Source organism: Curcuma longa, chromosome 1 (assembly GCF_044706935.1).
Source record: "Curcuma longa cultivar G26 ecotype Majalengka, Jawa Barat chromosome 1, ITB_CL_G26_1.1, whole genome shotgun sequence".
Classification (NCBI taxonomy): domain Eukaryota; kingdom Viridiplantae; phylum Streptophyta; class Magnoliopsida; order Zingiberales; family Zingiberaceae; genus Curcuma; species Curcuma longa.
In genome coordinates this window covers 21,421,562-21,443,480 of record NC_133861.1, presented here as the reverse complement: position 1 = coordinate 21,443,480, position 21,919 = coordinate 21,421,562, and the positions used below count along the sequence as shown (strand labels likewise).

The following is a 21,919-nucleotide window of genomic DNA, read 5'->3' as shown; positions in this document are numbered from 1 at the left end:
TTACGGATTGAGGTAGTAACTAGATCCGACCCATTCTTCCCAAAGCTAAAGTGCTAAACAACCTGTTCAGTATTTGAATTAACACTCCGATATATTCGATCGATCCGACCCGTTTCTTCCGAAAGCTCCGTTATCCACAAATGGATTGACCACATCCCCTCGCTGTGCCTCCCTCGAGATTCAAGAATCCAGATTGAGCAATGGCGACCGTGGCCTGGCCCTCCGCCCGCACCGCCGCCTTCCTCCCTCCTCGCTCGCTTTCCCACCCTTTCTACTCCACCTCCGTCGCCACGATGCCTCGCCGTCAGTTCCTCGGCGCCGCGTTCGACCTCCGGCTTTCCTCCTTGCGCCCTGCCAACGCACGCTCCTTCTCCGTCCGGATGTCCTGGGATGGCCCCCTTTCCTCCGTCCGCCTCATTATCCAAGGGAAAAACATCTCCGTGCGTCTTCCCCGCTTTGTTTGGATTCTTTCAGCTGCTGGATTTCTTTTTAGTGCTTTTGATTGCTCTTCGCCAGTTGACAGATGCGCTGAAGAAGCACGTAGAGGATAAGGTAGGGAAGGCTGTGCAGAAGCATAGCTACCTCGTCCGGGAGGTCGACGTCCGGCTCTCCGTTCGCGGCGGCGAGTTCGGACGAGGCCCCAGGCTTTGCCGATGTGAGGTTTGTGCTTCGAATTACCCCGTGTCATCACTTGTTCAAAAAGTTTCAGTTTTTTTCCCCCTTTTGGTTTAGGTTACTTTGTTCAGCAAGAAGCATGGGGTGATTCGGGCGGAGGAGGAAGCAGAGACAACGTACGGGAGCATCGATTTGGTCTCCTCTGTGCTGCAGAGAAAACTGAGGAAGATCAAGGAGAAAGATACTGACCATGGCCGCCACATGAAGGGGTTCAATCGCCTAAAGGTTCGGGATGCAGAGTTGGGCATAGTTGAAAGCGCTGAAGAGGAGGAACAAGATATAGTGGAGTCTCAACCTGCAGAAGAAGACGTAGAACAACTGGGCAAGGTTACATTTTTTCTGCCCTTTAGTATTTTACTAATGCCTTTCTCATATCAGAATGGAATTTGCATTCCTCTTAGTTGCCTATTATTTTATTCTTGTTTTTAGCAAGTCTAGTTCCATAGAAAATTATGCAATTTTTCTAATATATCTGTAGATAATTTTATCATTCAGTGTTATGAGAGTGATTACATTCATTCATTAACTACAATTTAACAGACGCCTATAATTTCATTACAATAGTAGTGCATTTTCTATCAGTGAGAAGTGTTTGGGTCCCTTATAATTCATTATGGTAGCTACATATGAGTGTTTCCATATTTCTATCTCTAGCTGCAGTCAGTAGGTTTTAGATATATTTTAGGTTTTGGTTGTTTCTGTTCTTACTATACACGCTATAATGATATAATAGCTACTTGGCTGAGCTATTGTCCACCTTATCCTTTTTCAGAAAAAAGTAGTGTTATATTCTGAGTTTTGGTCACCTTCGGTGATGAGATTTTTTATGTTAGTTTGCTTGCGTGTGCTCATTGTTAGATGTGTCAAATAACTTTAGGAATCTGTTCAGCTGGTCATACACTCCATTTGCTTTTTATGTGGTGCTTTAGTTTTGAATAAATTGACAATGAGTTTTCCTGAATCAAATCATATCGAAACATTAACAAGCTGATACCTTTTCCTGAATTTGCATGGCATTAGCCTTGTTTTAATCATCTGAGAAAGGCCCATCTCTTTATGCTGATGAAGGTCCAAACTTGTCTTCACTTACCTAGCAGTTGTTGTCTATTATCAGGCTCGGTTGCTGCGTGCTAGTGTACTCCTTTATTTTGGGACCATCTAAATTATCACAAAATCATTCCTTGAATTCCTCCTGACAAAGTCAACAAAGATCCCTTGGTGTTTCTTGGTAGTTGTTGACTGCCACCAGAGCATTTCTCAGCTAACATTTCCTCCCTTTTCTTGCCTCTCCATTTTTTAGCTAACAACTCTTCAGCTTCTGCTCAGAACAAATAACTGTACTCATACCTATTTTTTTGCTTCATGACTTACCAAATTCTTTGTGGTGCAATCAGTAAAATGCGAACTGTTAAGTGGGTTATGATGACAGTTCCTCCAGAGAAATCATTTTATTTCTTAGTTGCTTTTATGGAATTCACAACACTTTTTTTTTTTTTTTTTTTGCTGTATTCTCTTCTAGTAGAAATCTCAAACTCATTCAGGATATGAGAACATATGAAACAGAAAATAACTCTCGTTTTCTGTATCATGAAGTCTGCTATACTTGCCGGGTAAAATGCTTTTACTTGGAATGTGGACATTGTACAATAGCTCTTCGATCCATTTCTAATTTGCCCACTTAAAAAATAGCGCAATCACGAAAACAGTTTGGGTGAGCTGTAAAAGTCTAGAATAAAACAGGGAACCCATATGTTCGAAGATTGTTCTAATCATCCGATGTATTATTTCTGGATAACTTTTTGGCACAGAAAATCTATTTTTTTGCAGACTGAGAAGTAATGAAGATAAGTGTTGTCTATTGGTCGTTTACCTATTCTTTAGATAATATCTGAAGGTAAAACTATTATAATGTCAAATCATGAGTGGATTAGGAGCTAAACTAACAATAGCTTCTAATTCTTGCAGTAAGCATTCTGCCTGTTGCATCCATTTCTTGACAGCCACTCTTTTTTCCTCTATTTTCAGATTGTGCGCACGAAGTATTTTGACATGCCGCCTCTGTCAGTCGAGGAAGCAAAGGAGCAGCTCGAGAATGTGGATCACAGTTTTTATGCTTTCAGGAACGAGGAAACAGGTACTTTTCTACTAGTTTTATACGAGCGACTTAAGTTTTTCCTGCTGCAATACAGCATCTGATTGCTCCTGTTCAGGGGAAATAAACATCTTGTACAAGAGAAAAGATGGCGGATATGGCCTGATAATTCCAAAAGATGAACAAGTGCCAAATACCGCATCAGCTTCTGAACATACCAGAGAAAGTGTTATCGCAGAGCAGGCAAGTGGATGATGCAGGAAGCTACACCTTATGGCAATTCATCACTTGCTTTTCAAGCTAGATTACAGGAGAATCTGGTGGTTGCGAGGGGCATGAGATCTGTTTATACAGACAGTGTGGGATTTTAAGCTTGAACATTATTTATCTAATATTTTCTCACTAAAAATGTTTGGATTCGGGGAGAGATATCAATCCAGTGAATCATTGGCTTTGATGTTAATAGACTTTGCGGCATAACCTTCTTTAGATGGTTTCTTAAATTTAGTGTTTTTTTTTTAAATCTACTCCACAATTGGTGTAAAAATCTAGTGTTAACTTTGATTTATTCCTAGTTAAAATACTAATGTACTATGTAAGTGGCATTGGTCGATATAGTAAAATTATGGATCAATGATTTAGTGGCAGAGATCATTCTGTTTTTGATTGATGATTGATCAATGTTAGTATTTTAATGGCAGATAAGTGGAAAATTAATGAGTAATAGATTTTAATAAGAATAATGAATGCTATAGCAGATTGGGAAAAATAAAATTATATATAAATTAAACATTATATTATTTTATTTGATTCGTATCTGATTGATCGAAGCAATTTATCTATTATGAAAATTATAATATTAATTGTTTGGCACAATCACGATGTGATAATTTTAGTATAGTTCAATTTGATCCATTCCATCAACCAAATGAACATCTCCATAATTTTATTCTAGAACAGATTCTTGGTCTATATAATTTTATATTCTAAGAATCAAATGCACCATAAGTATTTCCCAAAAGTTTTGATTAAAAGGAAAAAAGAATAATTTCATTAAGTTAAAAGTTATTCGATACTGTAAAGATAAACAGGAAATGGAACTCTATTATACTCTGAAAAAGGAGCACCAAGACAAAAACGGATAGGACATCCTTGATCCTCATGTGATGACTGTAGGCTTCTCTCTGCCGGTGAATTCTTCCAATTTGGAAATTGACAATGCCAAATCTAAGAAAAGAAATAAACCATCAGTAAGTGTTCTCTAATATGGTAAAAGACAATTTCGAATGATTATGAGTTCACTAACCTATCAGAGGCTTCAAGCCTGTTTGTGCATCAACATCATGCTTCGCTACATCAGGCTCGAATTGTTCGATATAAATGCGAATTGTGGCACCCGCAGATCCAGTTCCCTGTAAAGGTGACATTGTGCAATAATGCACTAGGAATCAAGTTCATTCAAATGAGAAACAAGAGTTAACAATGATGATGCAGAGGTATATTCATTACTGATAGCCGATATATGATCCTCGATCCATCCGTGAAAACGAATCGAAGTCCTTGTTTAGATGCCACACTGCCATCCACCTGGTTCAGGAACCATAAAATTATTGATTAAACAAATTCTCTTTAGCTTTTCGATGAAGATGCCTAAATGTTGCTGAGGAATATAAAGAAGTAACCAAGCTTAAGACATACAGGATCAGTGTAACTGAAATCATCAGCGAATTTGAGGGTGTAATTTCCTGAAAGAAGAGCAAGTAACAGGAATGTGAAACAGAGGGGGAATCAATTAAAAAAACCAAACCTATTCAGTTTATAGAGGTGTACCATATTTTTCGCCTTGCTTGGTTTTAGAAATGATATCTCTAAGGTATTCCATCATTTTATTGGCTCCGCTAGATTCACATTCCTGATAATAGTAGGATTAGGCCCAAATCATTATGTTTGTTGGAGATGACATTTACTAAACTTTTAACCTCATAATCATATCTAGAAAAGAAGTTTCTGCCATAAGTAGCCCAATGCTCTTTTGCAATGTCTGCGACCGAAACCAACTTTTCCCCAACTTTTTTGTCCTTGTTCCGGTAGGCGATGATGGACAGCCAAGCAAGCACAGCCCTGAAAGGTAAATATGTTTAAAACAAAAATGAAACAAATGCTCAAACTGATATGTAAACTTTCAAGAACTAGTGACAAAACCAAAAGTAACTTCCAAAATAAGAGACAACATATAAAATAAACATTTAAGTACATATAGCAAAGCTTACCATATCCCATCTTTCTCCCTGATATGATCAGAACCTGTTCCAAAACTTTCTTCCCCACATATAGATAACCTCCCTGCATCCATAAGATTCCCAAAGAATTTCCATCCAGTAGGAACCTATATGCCGAAAGATCAATAATAGACAAATGGAGAAGAACACAAGCATATGCTTACCGCTCAAGTGTACCAAAATCTAAAAGAGCATCTAAGCTACATATGGTTCCAATAGAAGCCAGCACATTTAATAAGCAAAAAAAGACACCAAAGAACTTGCATGGGGCATTGCAGGAATACAAATGAAGAGAGAACCTATGTGATACATTGAATATGATGCTCCTTGAGAGACATGCTTCTTTTACATGCATACACAATGTTCAAGATGTTAATGATCTGAAGAGTTTCACGTACCTCAAAGAAAGGAAGATTCAGTTTTGATGCGACACGATCAAGAGCTCCACTTGTAGGCATAGATCTAGCAAGTCCCTAAACAACAATATATGATAGTTTTTTTTTTTCATCGTAAGATAGTAGTTACAAACTACTTTCTACAAGAACATTAGTTTCACCTTAGGACCATCTTTGAAGTAAGGGATAGCTGCCTGAGCATTAGCTGCAATAATAGCAACAGAATCTGAAGGCGTGATGAAAAAGCCTCTTCCAAGTATCATATTTCGATCACCATCACCTGTTCGCAATAAAACATCTTTAGAAGCAAGCAGCCTGTTATAATGCATACCTATCACATTTGCAGAAATCACCATCATAGGAGCCCGTAAAAACTGAGTTAAAAATAATCAACAAGACTAATCATGATCCTCAGTGGCCCACTTAATAAGAGGTAAATAAAACTACCTAGCTCTGGAGGCCCATTTAGTGGGGTTCCAAGTTCTATAAGTAATTAAATTAAACATTCTCAGTTAAATGTACATTTTTTTCTCCAATTCAGGAAAGTACATATCAGGAAGTAATGAAACAATCATTGGAATTATGTTGGCATTTTGGAAGAAGAGGTAAAATCAGAGGGCAAAAAATAGAAATTCTCTTTTCTCAAGAGTGAAATGGAATCACCATCTCCAAACAGTAAGATGACAACCTAAGTTCATTTATCTGTATGTTTATTTTTAAAGATGTATCATCTGACCACCTTATCACTAGGTCATTTGTCTTCTTGTGAAGTCATATATTACCCTAAATCTGAAAAATAAAACTAAAAAATATACCATCACTTGCTGCTCCAAAATCTGGTGCATCCTTGGCGTACATGATGTTAACCAGATCTTTAGCATACCTGTTCCAAATTAGATGATAATATGAAAATTCTAATGGTACAAACAAACAAGAAATCAAAGTTCTCTTACGTAAGATTAGGATCTGGATGCCCATGTCCAAAATCTTCCAAGGGAACTCCATTTAAAATGGAGTCCTGCACAACAACAATAGTCAGGGTCATAGTGAAAATTAAGGTTTACTCATATATCATGCAAAAAATCAATTCCCAAACCAGACTAGCTCCAAGGCGATCCACAAATATAGGTTTGGCATAAGCACCAGTCACAGCATGCATTGCATCAAAGATGAACCTAAAGGAAGTGGTTGAATAATTTAAAAACATAGCTGGCATAAAGAAAGCAAGTTTATTCACAAAGTCAAGTAGCATAAATGACAACCATGTTTCTGAAATGAACTGTCAAAGAAGAATAACCTTCAATAGTTTGCTTTTTTGTACAGAAATTTTCAAATATTTAATCAGACAATCTCCAGAAAAAAAAAAGCACTCGGGAACATACAAGTGCCTAGAAATCATCCTCCCAACCAAAGCCTGTTTATTATGTAATTTCAATACCAGAAGCCTCAATGAATTAGACTAATAGACCTTAGAACATACAATACTGTATGGTGCTCAGTTGAGTGACTCAAGTCATTTCTTTCAAGTTTAAGATTGTATTGAGAAGCAAACTTTAATCTACCTTCTTAGTATCATTAATAGCTTATCTTTGTTTCTCTTTTTCTTAGGAGATGTTATGCAGAGATTAAGAGCCTAATTAGGACATAATTTACTAGTTTAGAACTTTAGATCATCCAAACATTAATTGTTTATATCATCCAGGCAAACATCATTAAAAAATTAGATCAGATTGGCTTCTATCTTTGCTTGCCTATTTGTTACAGCAACATGGTTATGAGTCTAAGTGGATTAGTGCAAGCATTGACAAACAAACCAATTTTAAGAAGTTATTGCCCAATTAATAAGAATTTGAAAAAAAAAAAAACAGTTCTTCCCTTATCTTTAACTGTTGACTTCAAAACAAAGTCAGAGTGAAACTAGTATTTTTTAGTTGTGCATTTGAACCTTTATTCATGGTCAACCCTTAAAAGGACCCTGATATAAAGCAACGCTACTTTTGTTTGTGCATTTGAGCCTTTCACTCGTGGTCAACCCTCACTAGGGCAAAAGTTGTTACATCTCTACACTTAATTGGAAATTTCAATGTCATGCAGGCTTACACCATCTACTCGCCTAGAAAAAAATTTATCTCCCTACACTTAGTTGCCAATTCCAATGTCATGCAAATACAACATCGACTCAGGCTTAAATTCTAGACAAAACTGCCAATTTAAGTTTCATGCAAGCTTACAATATATACTCAGACATACAACACAATAGGGAGCTAGCAATAGAAGGAACCATAATAGGGTGGCTCTTCCAAGCTAGTAACAACAATGAGCTCAAGTAATCCAGGATCATGATCTTCTAAAAGCCAATATGGAATAAGAGATAATAAAGGATGACATTATGACAAAATTACCCATGCAGTAACAGATTGCAGCTGTTAAATCGTTGAAAATAAATAAACACATTGAGATAATTGATTGAAAAAATAAATATAGGATAGAAATTTTGGAAATGCAAGAACATCTTTGATTTGGCAAAAAATGATGCTGTACCACATACATTTCAAGTCAAGAAAGTCATAGTGATAGTGAGATATGAGCAAAGTGCTTCCTTCTGTAAGAAGTAAGCTTATAGTTCACTTTAATAACCGCCCATCATATTGGAAAAACCTTAAAAACTGTTTTAAACTATTAGGATTTATATGAATATTTGAATCATGTACCTAAAATCAGACGGTGAAAGATCTTACCACCAATCATGTTGTGAAAACCCTTAAACATCATTTTAAACCATTAGAATTTTGTATGGACGTGTAAATCATGTACCTGTAATCAGCCCGTGAAATAAGATCTTTGATAAGCTGAAAATCAAAGACTTCCTACAAAAACGGGAGCAAGATGTTACATAACTTCTCAGCACTGTGGTAGAATCATTACCAACAGCACGCTATGGGCCTAAGTGCAAAAAGTCAGTGCAAACTTTGTTATGTGACACCATCTACAGGTAAATTATAGTTGGACATATACCTCCATCAACTCCAAGTAATCAGAAACAGGATCAACCACCTCCACTGTGAAATTCCCATGTCTTACAGTGCCAACAGAGGAGAGATCGACATCTGGAATATCTGCTGTTTTTATCTCAGAGATCTGCAGTTAAGAATTGCAAAATATTTCAAACTGAGAATAATATAAATGTAACAGTAGCTGCAAAGAGAGATCCTAATCCAATTGCCGATGCACTATAGCTGTAGTGATTAAAATATAAGAGCAGCAAGTGTCTATGAATATTATAACTTTTCCAATTTTCATGATTATCGATATCAGTACAATCTCACAGTGGAAAAGCCCAACTTCCAACATGTCCATAGAATAGTAAGAAGAAACTGAAAATGTTATCGACTCAATAAGAAAATCACATATGCTGCAAAAATAGAGTTTATCGTATGATATTGTTGGTAAGCCAAGCCATTCAGGAAAGATTGTTGCATATATTTTATAGAGAATGTATCTGAAAGCATCCTATTGTGCTTACAAAGTAAATAGTTCAGTTTTTCGGTCACATTACTTGCTTTCTAATTGTACCAACTTCAACCAGATCTATACTCAAGAAAAAACAGATAAGAATAGTTGATGAATTTAAACAAGAAAATATTGGCATGATAATGTTCTCAACGAAAGATCATATATAGTTTATGTCCTACCAAAGATATGAATGTAACTAGATTGCAAAAACAGGATTACCCTTAATTTGACTTAGATAAACAAAAGATGAAGTGAAAAAAAGGACTACAAACATACAGAAAGTGTGTTTCCATAGATCTTGTCAGTTATTGATTCAGGCGCAGGTTGTCCACTGCTATAATTAAACTGCAAATTTTAACAAGAGAAACATGATAATGAAGAACTCATCATCTTAAATTTAAAAATCCTTTCTTCTTTTTTAGAAAAATGGAGGAAGCTCTGATGCCATAATGACATGTGTCTACCTTAATACCCCAGTCATATTCTGGTCCACCAGGATTATGGCTTGCACTCATTATGAAACCACCATTAGCCTGCTAAGAAAAATATTATTTAACAGAAATAGAAAAGATAGAAGTATGAAATCTAATGAATACATGCCTTTTGCTTACGAATTACAGCTGAAACAGCTGGAGTAGACATGAGACCATCCCTACCAAGGCAACACCAATATTTAGACATCAATTTTATGATACACTTTTGAGAAACAGTTTCCTAGGAAGAAAATGACCTCTAACCAGCTTCTAGAAAGGAAAAAATCCAGCAATAATCACACACAGCTCCAAAATATTGCATTCAATTAGAAGCATTTTTATGATTAATTAGGAGATAAAATAACATTCAAAATGTCCTTAACATAGAAGTTGCTCATTCAATTGAATTGGTTGTCAAAGGCATCCCAGGAAGACTTGCATTTAAGCTTCATAGATTAAAGATTGGGAACTAGATTGGACTAGAAGGAAGACTCTATTGAAGCATCTTAAAATTATTGCTAGGCAAACAACTAAAGGAGAATGAAGATCCAGTCTTTGGCACAGTACAAAGATAGGCATCTTTTACATCATATTAGATAACCAGAACACCCAAGCCTCTTAATCTGAATTCTTTCCTGGAATCTAGCTATGATCAACAGAAATTCTAAGCGCACTGAATCATTCACCTGCCAACAAGTATCTTTCCAACGCCATTCCCTGCTGCAATCTTGATGATTATCTGTATCCACCGATTGAAACCCAAGATCAATAGATCATAAGCAAGCAATAAACAAATTGCTAAGACAACAATAGGAACGATCAACGTATCAATTAGACAAATTTAACGAGTACCCATCATTCCAAGAATCGATAAAGTACCTGAGCAGCCTCTCGATTAAAATAGCGGCCATCGCCTCCCAACACGAGCACGCCATCCTTGTAATCCTCAAGAGGCAGAGAATTAAACAGAGCCTGCACCAACAGAACCCCATTAAGATTCGAAGCTTCCAATCACTCATCGCATACAATTCAAACGGGAGGAATTCACTTACCTGAATCCAGTTGGCCAGGTAATTCTCTTGTTGGAAGACCTTAACCTAAATCCACCACAAATCCAAACACAGCTCCAATTCATCAATCATGAGAAAATTAAAACAAAAGCACAGTGTATGAATGCCAAAAAAAAAAAACCTTCTTTCTGAGTCCGCTAGTCCCAGTTTTCTGCCCTTCGACCGGTTTCGTAGGGATCGCTTTGATCTGCAAACTCTCCGCCATTACTGATCCGACCTTAATGTGCAAAAAGACAAAAAAATGAAAAAAAAAAACGAAAAGAAGAAGAGATACCTGGAGCCCCTCGGAGGTGGTCTGGACGGAGGAAGCCTTCACTACGAATCGAAAGCGGTTGGAGACGCAGAGTTTCCGTGGGAAGAGAGGCGATTTCACAAACGATGCCACACGGGGCGCAGCGATCGTATGGAGAATGGAGATCGAGGGTAGCTTTGGTCGAGCGAGAGCCGCTTCCAGTTTCAGAGAGGGGACGGCCATCGTGGGAAAGGCCATCGGCGAACTGAGCTATCTCTTTTCCTGTGTCTGTCTCTTGGCTTCTACAAAACGAGGGATGCCGTTTTGGCTTTTATAAAACGAGCGGAGAGGAGGATCGAGTCTCGCTGAAACGGTTCAAATGATGCCACGTCAATAGAAACATTCAAAATTATATTTAAATTTAAAATATAATTGAAAATCAAGATGGAGATAGATATAATTTATATACACACGCATTCAAACTAAACTAAATAAACTATTTTTATTTAACATATAAAATCTTTAAATATATTTATTTGCAAAATATATTAAATTGTAGATTATATATTTTTAAATAAAAATATTTTTAAATGGATATGAATGTTTAGTGCAAAGACTATGCACTTGCGTTTTTTATTAATAGATATTGTAATCCTAATATTATTTTAAATATAGTTATTTTTTAAAATTGATTTAGTAAATTTATCATAATCTTTGATAAGTTAACGTGAAGTTTAACGTCGATCCTTGATGGTTAGAGAGTAATGAATTTTGTTTTTAGTATTTGGTAGACAATTTATGCCAATTCCATTTATTAGGTAAATGACTTTTCTCTCTAATTGGTCTATTGGGTGGATTTGATCCCTTCTAGGGATTAGCAAAAATTTGATTAAACCAAATAAATCAATCAAATTGAATTGAATTAAAAATTCAGTTCGGTTATTTCAGAAGTTCGGTTATTTTTTTTTAAAAAAATCGGTTAATTTGATTAATTCGGTTCGGTTTCGGTTTTAAAATTTCTTATTCGATTAAATCGAATTAACTGAATTAATTAAATTAAAAAATTAATTTATAAATTTTAAGTAAATAAATTTATAAATTCCTAATTAATTAGTAAAATTTTTATAATATTTAAAAAAAATCGGTTAATTCGGTTAATTAGGTCGAAAACCGAATTAACCGATAAAATATCGGTTCGGTTTGTTCGATTTTTATTAGAAAATTCGGTCGGTTCGGTTGGTTCGAAAAAATTCGGTTTATTCGGTTTTCAATTAATTCGGTTTGGTTCGATTCGGTTTTAACCGAATACTCACCATTAGATGTTTATCGTTAATTATTTCGGTATTTTCGGTTCGAATACTCACCATTAGATGTTTATCGTTAATTATTTCGATTTTAACCATTAGATGTTTATAACCGAACCGAATTTAGGATGTTTATAAAATATCAGTTCATAATTAGATGTTTATAATTCGGTTCGGTTTTAACCATTAGATGTTTTAAACTCTAAAAATCATAAATTCTAAATCTTTAAGTTAAAGATAAGACTGAATTTTTATTATTATTATTTTTCTGAATCTTAACCATTGCACCACACTTATGGAGACATCAACAAAAAGGTATTTAGTTTATCCTTGAAATGATAGAGGTGAGTAAAGCTTCAATTGATCAATTGAAATAATCTACATAATTGAAATAGTTAGCAAATTCATTTTGATCTATTTAGAAATTTAATTTTTTTATAAAAATTAATTATTTATATTAAATCAGTTCATTTCAATTTTGAATTTTTAAAATCAATTAAACTGATTTTTTAATTAAATAAAAAATAAAAAATATAAATTTTTTTAAATTAAAATGATTACATTTTTATTAAAAAGTTTTAATATTTTCTAAATTATTTTTAAAAAATCGGTTCGATTGAATCAAAGTTTAATTCTAACAGATTTTTTATCAGTTCGATTTTTTTTTAAAAAAAATATTTTAAATAATTTGGTTCATCGTTTCGATTTATTTAATTTTAATGATAAAATTCTAAAAATTTTGATTTTATGTAATTTGGTTCATCGATTAACTGAATACTTAGTTTTAAACAAGAGTTTCCGTGGGAGTAGAGGTGACCTTTAAAACGTGCCACGTCATTGGAGATGAACTGAGCTATCTTTGCCGTTTTGAAATGGAGCGAGTGCGATAGAAAGATATTTTTAGGCAAATAAAGAAAAGCTTTTATAATACGAGAGGAGAGAGAGAGAGAGATTGGGGAGGAGAAAGAGGAGGATCAGGTCTCGGGGAGCTCGTGAAACGATTAAAGGCATGTCACATCATATATATATATATAAATGCTTAAAATATAAAACATTAAAATTTATTTATTCGTAAAATATCTTGTCGATTATAGATTTATAATTAAAATATTAGATATGAATGGGTAGACGGCTCAAAGTTATTTCGATTATTAATTAAATTTATAAAATGAAATGACTTATATATATATATATTGTGTGAGTTTTGAATTTTAATTATTTTAATTATTACAGCCCTACGAGGTTAAAGATATTTGAGGTTTAGATCTTTGAAGTTAATGATTAAGACTACGCGCTTATGTTTTTTTATTAATAGATATTGTAATTCTAAGTTTATTTTAAATATAGTTGAGTTTGTAAATATAGTTGATTTTAAAAAAATTAATTATTTCATTTAAATAGATTCGGTTTCAATTTTGAATTTTAAAAATCAACCAATTTGATTTTTATTAATTAATTAAATAAAAAAATCTGAAATATTAATACGATGGACTTCAAAAAAATCCGAGTGGCCGGGGCCCAAGGCCCAGATGGCAGTGAAAGAGACGTTGTACTCTTCGCGAAGGTCACGTCACCTTCGACGGATTGATGGCGAAGGAGCCTTTCCTAGTTCTATCCATATAAGAGTTGGCACGGGGCGATATATAAAAAACACCACCAACTTCTTCAAATTTACCTTCCGAGGCCCAGGGAGCCAGTTCAACAATTTCCACTGTACGTGTACATTCCTCCTGTTCTCCCTCTCCCTCATCGATTGCAAAAGGAATTACCGACAAAAGCTTGCTCCGTTCACGATCTTCTTCTCGGTAGAATCCGGCGCGGAAAGCAAGAAACCACAAACTCCAACCCTCCTGCTCCGCTTCGGGGGATGCGCCCGGAGAGGAAGACTTCAAAGATGATGACGACTCCAGTTCGTGTCTACTTCTCCTACAACATCGTGGGCCCCGCCTCCTCGCTGCGCCGATGGTCCCGGAGCACGTGAGGTGACGCGGGTCTGCTCGCCGATGCAGATTCCGTGACTGGCCTCGCCGAGCTCGCCGGCCGTCTCGGCGAGGAGCACGTCGAGGATCTCCAGTCCCACCTCCCGCGCCAGCTCCCGCGCTTCGGTCCGCTCCCGGTTGCCGCCGCTGGAGGCCGACGCGTCGCCCGCGAGGATATCCTGCGCGAGATGGAAGAGGGGTTTCCTGTTCCAGCGATGGCGTAACGGGCCGAGGAGGCGCCGGCTCTCGTCGTCCTCTTCGGCGGCGAACGTGCGGCGGCGGCGGAGGAGGCAGGGGAACTCGAGCGAGACGGTGGAAGATGAGCGGATCCACCTGGCTGGAGCCGGAGTAGCATCTCCATTTCTCGCCTGCTGAATTCCTTGCGTGATCAAAAATAGACTTTTCGTATCTAAAACTCGGATTCTTATCCTTCAACTCGCAGCTCCGGCGACATTTTTCACCGGCGGATGGACGTGACTGCAAATTACACGACAAAAACTAATTAGGAAAGAAACAGCATGTTGACTTCATCCCAATTAGAAATCACGAAAATTACTCTGTTATTTGATGTCGGAACAGCAGAGGAAGGTAATGGCTGGGGCTTGGAATCGTCGGTACCAGGGAGATCAGAAGACTGGAACAGTGACTCCAGAGTGGGAAGCGATCTAGATTTAGAATGTTGCTTCTTGATCCGCCCCGTGAATCGCTCGGAATCGGCTTTGTTGCACTTGTTCAGGACCACATTGACAACAACTATTGGCTTGCTTGACTCAATCTCGGGGCGGTGTTCCCCGGCGGCCGGAGTTGGCTTTTTCTCGGTAAGCGACGCTCTGGCTTTGGTTTCGGCGAGCTTGATCTCCTTCACTACTCGCTTCACCATTTCGCGAGAATGGTGGAGGTTTCTTGGGCTCTTGTTCTCGTCTTGATATTTGGGCAACTTCGAGTGGTCGAAGTTTGTGGCTTGGCAGAGCCTGTTGATCTGCAAAGAAAGTCTTCGGTCGGCGTCGACGGCTCTCGCCGACGTCGAAGCGCGCGGCGACTCCGGAAGGGAGCGGGTGCCGAGGTCGACGTTGCAGCTCAAGTTCTGGAGAGGCGGTCGCCGAGGTCTTCCCCTGTTATGACCGCCAACGACGGCAGCTTTAATATCCTCGCTCTCACTCTCCCACGGGCACTTGCGCGCCGGCGGCTTCTCCGGTGGAGAAGTCTCCAGCCCCATCAGCCGGGCCACCAGCCCGGGAGTCCTCGGCGTAGCCTCACCTCGCGACAACGTGCTCTTCTTCTCCTCCTCATCCTTCGCCGCAACAATCTCAATTCCAACCTGATCAAAGCAAGCAATACGTACTAAATTAGATCAAGATCGAAATGCAGATGCTCTTTAAATAAACTGACCGGAATCTCTTTAAACTCTTCTGCTCGCTTCTCATCCAGCTCCAAGCTGTTCCTGGGAGCCTCTAATCCTGACACACACACATACCACGACGGATCAGCGACCTTTCTCACTCCGACAAGAATCAAACAGATACATTTACCTCTGGGTTGACGCAGCGGAAGCGACGAGGAAGACGACGAGGAAGGAGGAGATGCAAAGGGCGCTGTGCAGCAGGAGGCGTCGCCGCCGAAGAGCAGGTGGTGGAAGTGCAAGTAGTGAAGCACCCCGCCCATGCAACCACCCGGAGCAGCAGCTTTAGACGAAGCCTTTCTGGCGATCCTCTCTTTGCCCATCTCGACGCGACCTCCAAAGCTCAGCCAATCTCTCACTGGTTCACGGATTAATAATCAACGCAAAAGAAAGAAAGGAAGGAAGAAAGACAGAGGCGGCGACGGATGATCAAGTAAACAGCGGCGGTCCTTTTCAAACGCGAGGACCGAACCGGCCGGTCGGTCTGGTCTGGTCTGGTCTGGCGCCACATTAATTACCATTAACCTGCAAGAACAATTTATTTACTGTGTCACACGGTTAATACTGAAATAAATAAAATGTTTGAAAGGGCGGAGGCAGGCCATGTGTCGGATCGCAGCCAATAATGAGGATTAGTTAATGCTGGGTTTTTGTTGGATAGTCACGGGCGATTTGAAATTTCAAAGTGGACCGGATCGGATGGGAATCTTGACAAGATTCGACGGACGGAAAGGATTGAAATTGCGCGATTCGTTAATCGTTACGGATAGGAAGGAAGGCGAACGGGGCGGGCCCCACGTTGGAGTCGGTAACTGCGAGTGCCTTCCTCATTCTTCACGTACTCGAATTAATTATTCACCCGCATACCTGCTATATATAGATATTCAGATTAAAATACGCATAAAATTTTATTTAGGCGGCAACTGCAGGTCAAACCTAATAGTGGTTGCGCATAAAAGAACAGTAGTATCGGATTACATGTTTCGAAGCGATTAATTATATTTTAAGTACGGTACGGGTGAATTAACAAACGACTAATAGTGGTAAGGTAGATTTGAATGGCGTCGGGCTCTGTGTCTAAATGAAAATGCTAATAATAGCAGTGAGGTAGATTTGAATGACCTTGATCGACGTAGGGAAAAAGTTTATTTGATACTTAAAAAAAAGGACTTTAAATTAGAAAAAAATACTTAAAATGTTAAAATAATTTACAACTTAAGGCGTTCATGAAAAGATGGATCCTGCTTACGTGGGAAGAAGTCACCCTTGCACAGGTAGGACCAACAGGCACGACAGATGAACAGTGGCTACTAATGATTCAAATTAAGTGTTTTCTTTTTAAAGCAAAAAATAAAATAGTGTTGTATTTATCAAAATGCATGTAATATTAGTACAGATGAACAGATGCTGTTGAATGATTCAAGCATCACGGCTTCGAGATTGATACATGCGAGAAGATGGTTAGTGGCTTTGAAGCATAGTTGAGTTGGTTACGATGTAGTAGATTTATAAAAGAAAGCAAAGGTTCAAATATTGGTGAAGCCAGACACAATACCGTCCTACATCGTAATCAACTGTAATTTCTCGATTTGCCTCCTCACAAATGGTCGTGGGACCGCTAAGGTAGTGGATTTCACCTTTTTGCAGAAGAGAAGATGATTAGTACATACAGTACCAAATAATATCAAATAATTAAATTTATATTTTAATATTTAATAAAGATTTTAAAATTAAATATTATGCATGTGATATAAGTGTTGAGTGTATAAGAAAGTTTGAGAATCCGATGATAATAGACAAAAAAAAAAATAGTGGATTGAACCTTAAGCAAAGGAAGATTAGATGAATTTATGAATCAGACATTTGGCGTAACAAATTTGGTGGGTCAACATGTCCAAACATCAAGTAAAAGAAAATGTTAGTAAATCAATCGGACACTAAATAAATATTTGGAACATGTTGTAATAGAAAATAAGATTAAACATACTTCAGTCGATCGAATACAGATCTGATCACGAATTAAGAGGGATATTGATTCAACCCTAAATCAAAAGTTTATAATCGATCAATCAATCTTATTGATTGGGCTATCAAAAATAGATCTGATCAACAGATTGAATGGGATGTTAATCCGATCCACAAACAACTTAGATGGAAAGATAGTGTAAATTTTTTTACGATTGAAGTATATATATATATATATTATATAGACACGAACATTAAAATATGCAAGAAATTTTATTTAGGCGGCAACTGCAAGTCAAATCAAATAGCGTTTGCGCATAAAAGAACAGTACTATTCGATTAAATATTTGGACGCAATTAATTAGCTTTACGTACTGTACTGGTGAATTAACAAACGACGATTAATTGTAGTAAGGTAAGATTTGAATGACTTCGGGTTCTGTGTTTAAATTTTGAATTTATATGATATTATTAGCGAATGGAATTTAATTTGATGGCTGTTATCGAATAAAAAATAATTTTATAGTCAATATGATTACGTATTTGCCGCAGGGTGGGAAGCAAATTATATGTAGTGATTTATTTTTTTTTAAAATATACTAATAATTTAAAATTTTAAAAATAATGAATATGGCAAGTTTGTGGGCCGCGCGATTGCTATGGACGATAGATTGTGAGCATTTATATATTCTCTTGATCAACATAGGAAAAAAGTTTATTAAACAAATTGAGAATGCTAATTCTGGAATTGAAAATAATAATTAATTTGAGAAAAAAAAGGACCTTAAAATTATACCATGTGGGTCATGAAAAAAATACTTAAAATAATTTATAACTGTTTCGGTTGAGAACCACTCTGGAATGTGTTACCGACTGGGTCTCCTCACCAGCAAGGAATAGGATTGAGGATACTGAATCACTGGATCTTGCAAGCAAAGCAAGCGTGAGAGGGAAGGCCAGGGGTGCCCTGGCACGACTATTCCGAAGCTTAAGTCAACGAGCCCGCGGAATAAGCAGAAGAAGAAGAAGAGAAATAGTGGTTATCGCGTGTGCGCGTAACTGAGCAAGGAGCAGAGTGGCCGTTATATATATGAAATGAGAAGTCATATCTCTATCGTAATTAAATGAGGTGTCCCATCTTAATCAAAGAAGATGTCCCATACTTGAGTATGATATTATCAGAAAGATATGAAATGATCAGAATGAAAGTTCTATCATTGACATACGCTCGTAATGTCATTTCGCACGTGGGTGTCAGGGCGGCGATCGTAAATACGGAGTATGAGATTGTTAGAAGAAATGATGAGATTGACGGAATCTGGCATCGTGATGACCATTCGGCATGGACCTTAGCCAAATCCAAATGAGGGGGAGGTAGTCAAGCTGACGGAGAGGCTGCGAGTTCATAGGAGGAATCACCTCCATGGGATGTGACTCGAATGAGGGCTCAGCTTGAGGAGGATTTAGTTAGCGGGAGGATTCGGCTCGAGGAAAGGTTCAGCTCGCGGGAGGATTCGGCTTGAGGAAGGTGCCTTGGACACCGAGGAGTTACTCCGGGTCCCCTATTCGAACCGTATCCAGATGAAGAGAGATTCGACGTCCGGATAAGGGATCGCGAGTTGAGAACCGACTCGGGCCAGCCTTAGAATTGATAAATATGAACTGACATATGAGTCGGATCGGCTCGGCTATCAAGTTGCTCCATGACTCCCTAGGTCCACGCTCATAACCACCCATAACAATAACTAAGCTCACACAGAAAACAAGTTCATCAACAGATCGATCGTGCTTACGTGAAAAGAAGTCACCTTTGCAAAAGTTCGGTTCTTTCGCTCCTTAAAAAGGTTGGACCAACCAGATGAATAGTGTCTACTAAAGATTCAAATTAAGTGCTTTCTTTTAAATTAAAAACAAAATATTAAAATGAATGTAAATGTTAGTACAAGGAAATTATAATGTCTACCAAAGGCATTAAATTCATTATTTTATCTTTTTTACTTTTGGCGGTGACATAAAAATGTCTATCTAATTTTTTGGTCCCGGAGCTACAGTACAATCATAAAACATTTTTTGCAGTTAATCAAATATTTATAAAACAATTCTAAAAAGTTAGCTACAAAGCAACACTTAATTCATACTTTTTGATTTATCTTCATTTAAAAAAAAAGAAAAATAAAACTATCTAATCTTCACTTACATACTTTAAAAATAGTGTTGTATTTATGAAAATGAATGTAATATTAGAACAAGCAAATTATATTGTCTACTAAAGGCATTAAATTCATTATTTTATCTTTTTCAAAATAAAACTTTTTTTTCTTTTGGCGATGACATAAAAATGACTATTAATTTTTGACTTGCAAAGTTAAAATCCGCCACCCAACGGTCCGAATTCGATTTTACGATCATATTGAATCTAAATCGATGAACTACAATTTTTAATTATGAAGAGGATATTATAATTTAATTATCCTCTTCTGCAAGTCTACTCCGTCGTAACAAACTCAGCTATGTTGACTGTGAAACAATTCACCATTCACACTTTTCAATTTATTCTATAAAAAATTTTCCTAGGATCATAACCTTTAAAAAAAAGACTTGTCTAATTTTCAATTATATGCTTTATGACATTAATTCACAATCATTGAGCAAGCACAAAATGCTCTTTTTTAAAATCATTTATCAGCAAACTGTTTTTTTAGTCTCATAATTACTTTTAAAAATAAATAATCTTTTCATAAATCTAGAATACACACTCAAACACTCTTTTCTTTTACAAAAGTGGAATCTGCCACAATCGCACACACTCAAACACTCAGCTCTAGAATATTAGCGGCCATTCCTAACCCTTTTATTCGGTTCCTCTTCTCAATCGAAAAGAATTAACTAGTCAGATCACTTGCCAGTGTTTTCAAAACTTGGTTGAGCTCATCACCATGCTGTTGAATGATTCAAGCAATCGCAGCTTTGAGATTGATATATGCAAGAAGGAACACAATGGAATGGGGAAAGGCAACCCTACAGTTCGTAATTCCTAGTTCAAGGCCTAATCCAAATTCGTAATTTGGGGAGAAAATAAACGATTGAACTAGAAATTCTCAGATCAAAGGGAGGTAGCGTACCTTGTCGACGGATTTCCCATTGGAGGGGGTGATTTTTGGGCTTTCAGTGGGTGAACGCATAGAAGACGGTGGCGATGTAGACGGCGAGGGCGGTGGAGACGAAGGTGACGAGGGCGGCGACGGCGCGGACGGCGGACTGGCTGCCACAGGAGAGCAACCCGAGGCGAATCTGGATGACCTGGACCATGGAGAGGACGAGGAAGACGCAGCCCAAGACGGATCCGATGGCGGAGGCGAGCATGCCGAAGCGGAGGGCGCGGGAGTTGATGTGGGCGCGGAAGGCCTCGTCGATGTCGTTGCTGTTGAGGAGGTTGATGGCGAGCTTGAGCCCCTGCGCGACGAGGCTAGAGAAGAGGAAGAAGCTGAAGGACACGACCTCGAAGACGAGGAGGTTGCGGGCGACGTCGAGGCCGGGGTCGCACTCCGACCGACCCTCCAGGCTGTGCTGGCCAGGGGAGGCGATGGAGAGCCCCACGAAGACGGCGACCGTGAAGAGAGAGTTCACGTTCACCAGGCCATCGAGGGCCGTCACGTGGATGCTGGTAGTAGCTCTGCTATAGTCCCCTCCTCCTCCGCCACCGCCGCCGCCGCCGCCCCTACTCATGGCGGACTTGTGCCGCTCCGATCTATCGACAAATCGGGAAGAGAAATACGGAAAAGGAAAGCTTAATCAAGCGATGATCTGCTTAGGAAGCCATGGAAACTTAAATCGATTAAGAAGCGACCGACAGAATCTCGCGGGACCTGAAAAAGGGAAAGAGCAAGGAAGGTAAGTTCGCCTCGTTAACTATCTCTGATCTCTGAAATGATCGATTTTTTATACTATCAAAATAAATTAAATCAAAAAATACACATAGCGACCAGTCTATATGTCCTTTTGATTACGTTTTCTATTTAAAAAAAAATTCTTACAAATACGTTATAGTTGGGATCTAATCATAGATACATGGATGACAATCTGACTGTCCTATCGTGACACTATTACCCCGGAATAACACTACCGCCCTCTAATATCATCCCACATATAACTTAATTTATTATCAAAATAATAATATTATTAAAATATTTTGATTCTTATAAATACGTTATAGTTGGGATCTAATCGCAATTTGACTGTCCTATCGCGACACCATTGTCCCGGACAACACTACCACCCTCTAATATCATCTCACATATAACCTAGGGCTGGGTCGGTATGGTATACCGAATTTCCATAATACCGTATACCGTACCGAAAATTTTGACATAAAAAAATCTATACCGTTACTATACCGAAAATTCAGTATACCGGAATTTCGGTATACCGAAAATTCGGTATACCGAATATACCGAATTTTTGATATATTACACCGAAAGTATTGAAAATTTTGGTATACTAATAATTTCGATACGGTATTATACCGAAAATGTTGGTACCGAAA

The 21,919-nt window shown here is 37.9% G+C and overlaps 3 protein-coding genes and 1 pseudogene across 3 annotated transcripts; 1 reads left to right on the top strand and 3 right to left on the bottom strand.

Moving 5' to 3' along the window:
- Positions 1-184: 184 nt before the first annotated feature.
- LOC141836623 (ribosome-binding factor PSRP1, chloroplastic) lies at positions 185-3,222 on the top strand. Its single transcript, XM_074724131.1, has 5 exons — positions 185-440; positions 517-660; positions 733-1,002; positions 2,701-2,809; positions 2,886-3,222. Exons 1-5 carry the CDS (start codon positions 201-203, stop codon positions 3,020-3,022), a joined length of 900 nt encoding a protein of 299 aa, XP_074580232.1. The 5' UTR covers positions 185-200; the 3' UTR covers positions 3,023-3,222.
- A 556-nt stretch (positions 3,223-3,778) lies between these two features.
- LOC141831417 (phosphoglucomutase, chloroplastic) lies at positions 3,779-11,018 on the bottom strand. Its single transcript, XM_074718777.1, has 22 exons — positions 10,772-11,018; positions 10,619-10,684; positions 10,480-10,524; positions 10,307-10,399; positions 10,114-10,166; positions 9,555-9,606; positions 9,419-9,487; positions 9,231-9,299; positions 8,457-8,579; positions 8,256-8,308; positions 6,538-6,616; positions 6,395-6,459; positions 6,257-6,324; positions 5,603-5,721; positions 5,445-5,519; positions 5,038-5,153; positions 4,747-4,888; positions 4,598-4,679; positions 4,466-4,512; positions 4,277-4,354; positions 4,074-4,179; positions 3,779-3,994 (listed from the first exon to the last, which is right to left on the bottom strand). Exons 1-22 carry the CDS (start codon positions 10,985-10,987, stop codon positions 3,927-3,929), a joined length of 1,884 nt encoding a protein of 627 aa, XP_074574878.1. The 5' UTR covers positions 10,988-11,018; the 3' UTR covers positions 3,779-3,926.
- A 2,821-nt stretch (positions 11,019-13,839) lies between these two features.
- Positions 13,840-15,762, bottom strand: LOC141843994 (uncharacterized; annotated as a pseudogene).
- Positions 15,763-20,085: 4,323 nt separating this feature from the next.
- LOC141847901 (uncharacterized) lies at positions 20,086-21,280 on the bottom strand. Its single transcript, XM_074736011.1, has one exon. It carries the CDS (start codon positions 21,100-21,102, stop codon positions 20,542-20,544), a length of 561 nt encoding a protein of 186 aa, XP_074592112.1. The 5' UTR covers positions 21,103-21,280; the 3' UTR covers positions 20,086-20,541.
- Between the last annotated feature and the right edge of the window lie 639 nt (positions 21,281-21,919).

Excerpts from the sequence above, each read along its gene's own strand:
- LOC141836623 (XM_074724131.1), top strand. The coding sequence starts at position 201 with ATGGCGACCGTGGCCTGGCCCTCCGCCCGCACCGCCGCCTTCCTCCCT. Across the intron at positions 441-516 it reads TCCAAGGGAAAAACATCTCC|TTGACAGATGCGCTGAAGAA; the intron begins GTGCGTCTTCCC and ends GCTCTTCGCCAG. Across the intron at positions 661-732 it reads CCAGGCTTTGCCGATGTGAG|GTTACTTTGTTCAGCAAGAA; the intron begins GTTTGTGCTTCG and ends CTTTTGGTTTAG.
- LOC141831417 (XM_074718777.1), bottom strand. The coding sequence starts at position 10,987 with ATGGCCTTTCCCACGATGGCCGTCCCCTCTCTGAAACTGGAAGCGGCT. Across the intron at positions 5,722-6,256 it reads TTTTGGAGCAGCAAGTGATG|GTGATGGTGATCGAAATATG; the intron begins GTATATTTTTTA and ends TATTGCGAACAG. Across the intron at positions 5,520-5,602 it reads ACTTCAAAGATGGTCCTAAG|GGACTTGCTAGATCTATGCC; the intron begins GTGAAACTAATG and ends ATTGTTGTTTAG.
- LOC141847901 (XM_074736011.1), bottom strand. The coding sequence starts at position 21,102 with ATGAGTAGGGGCGGCGGCGGCGGCGGTGGCGGAGGAGGAGGGGACTAT.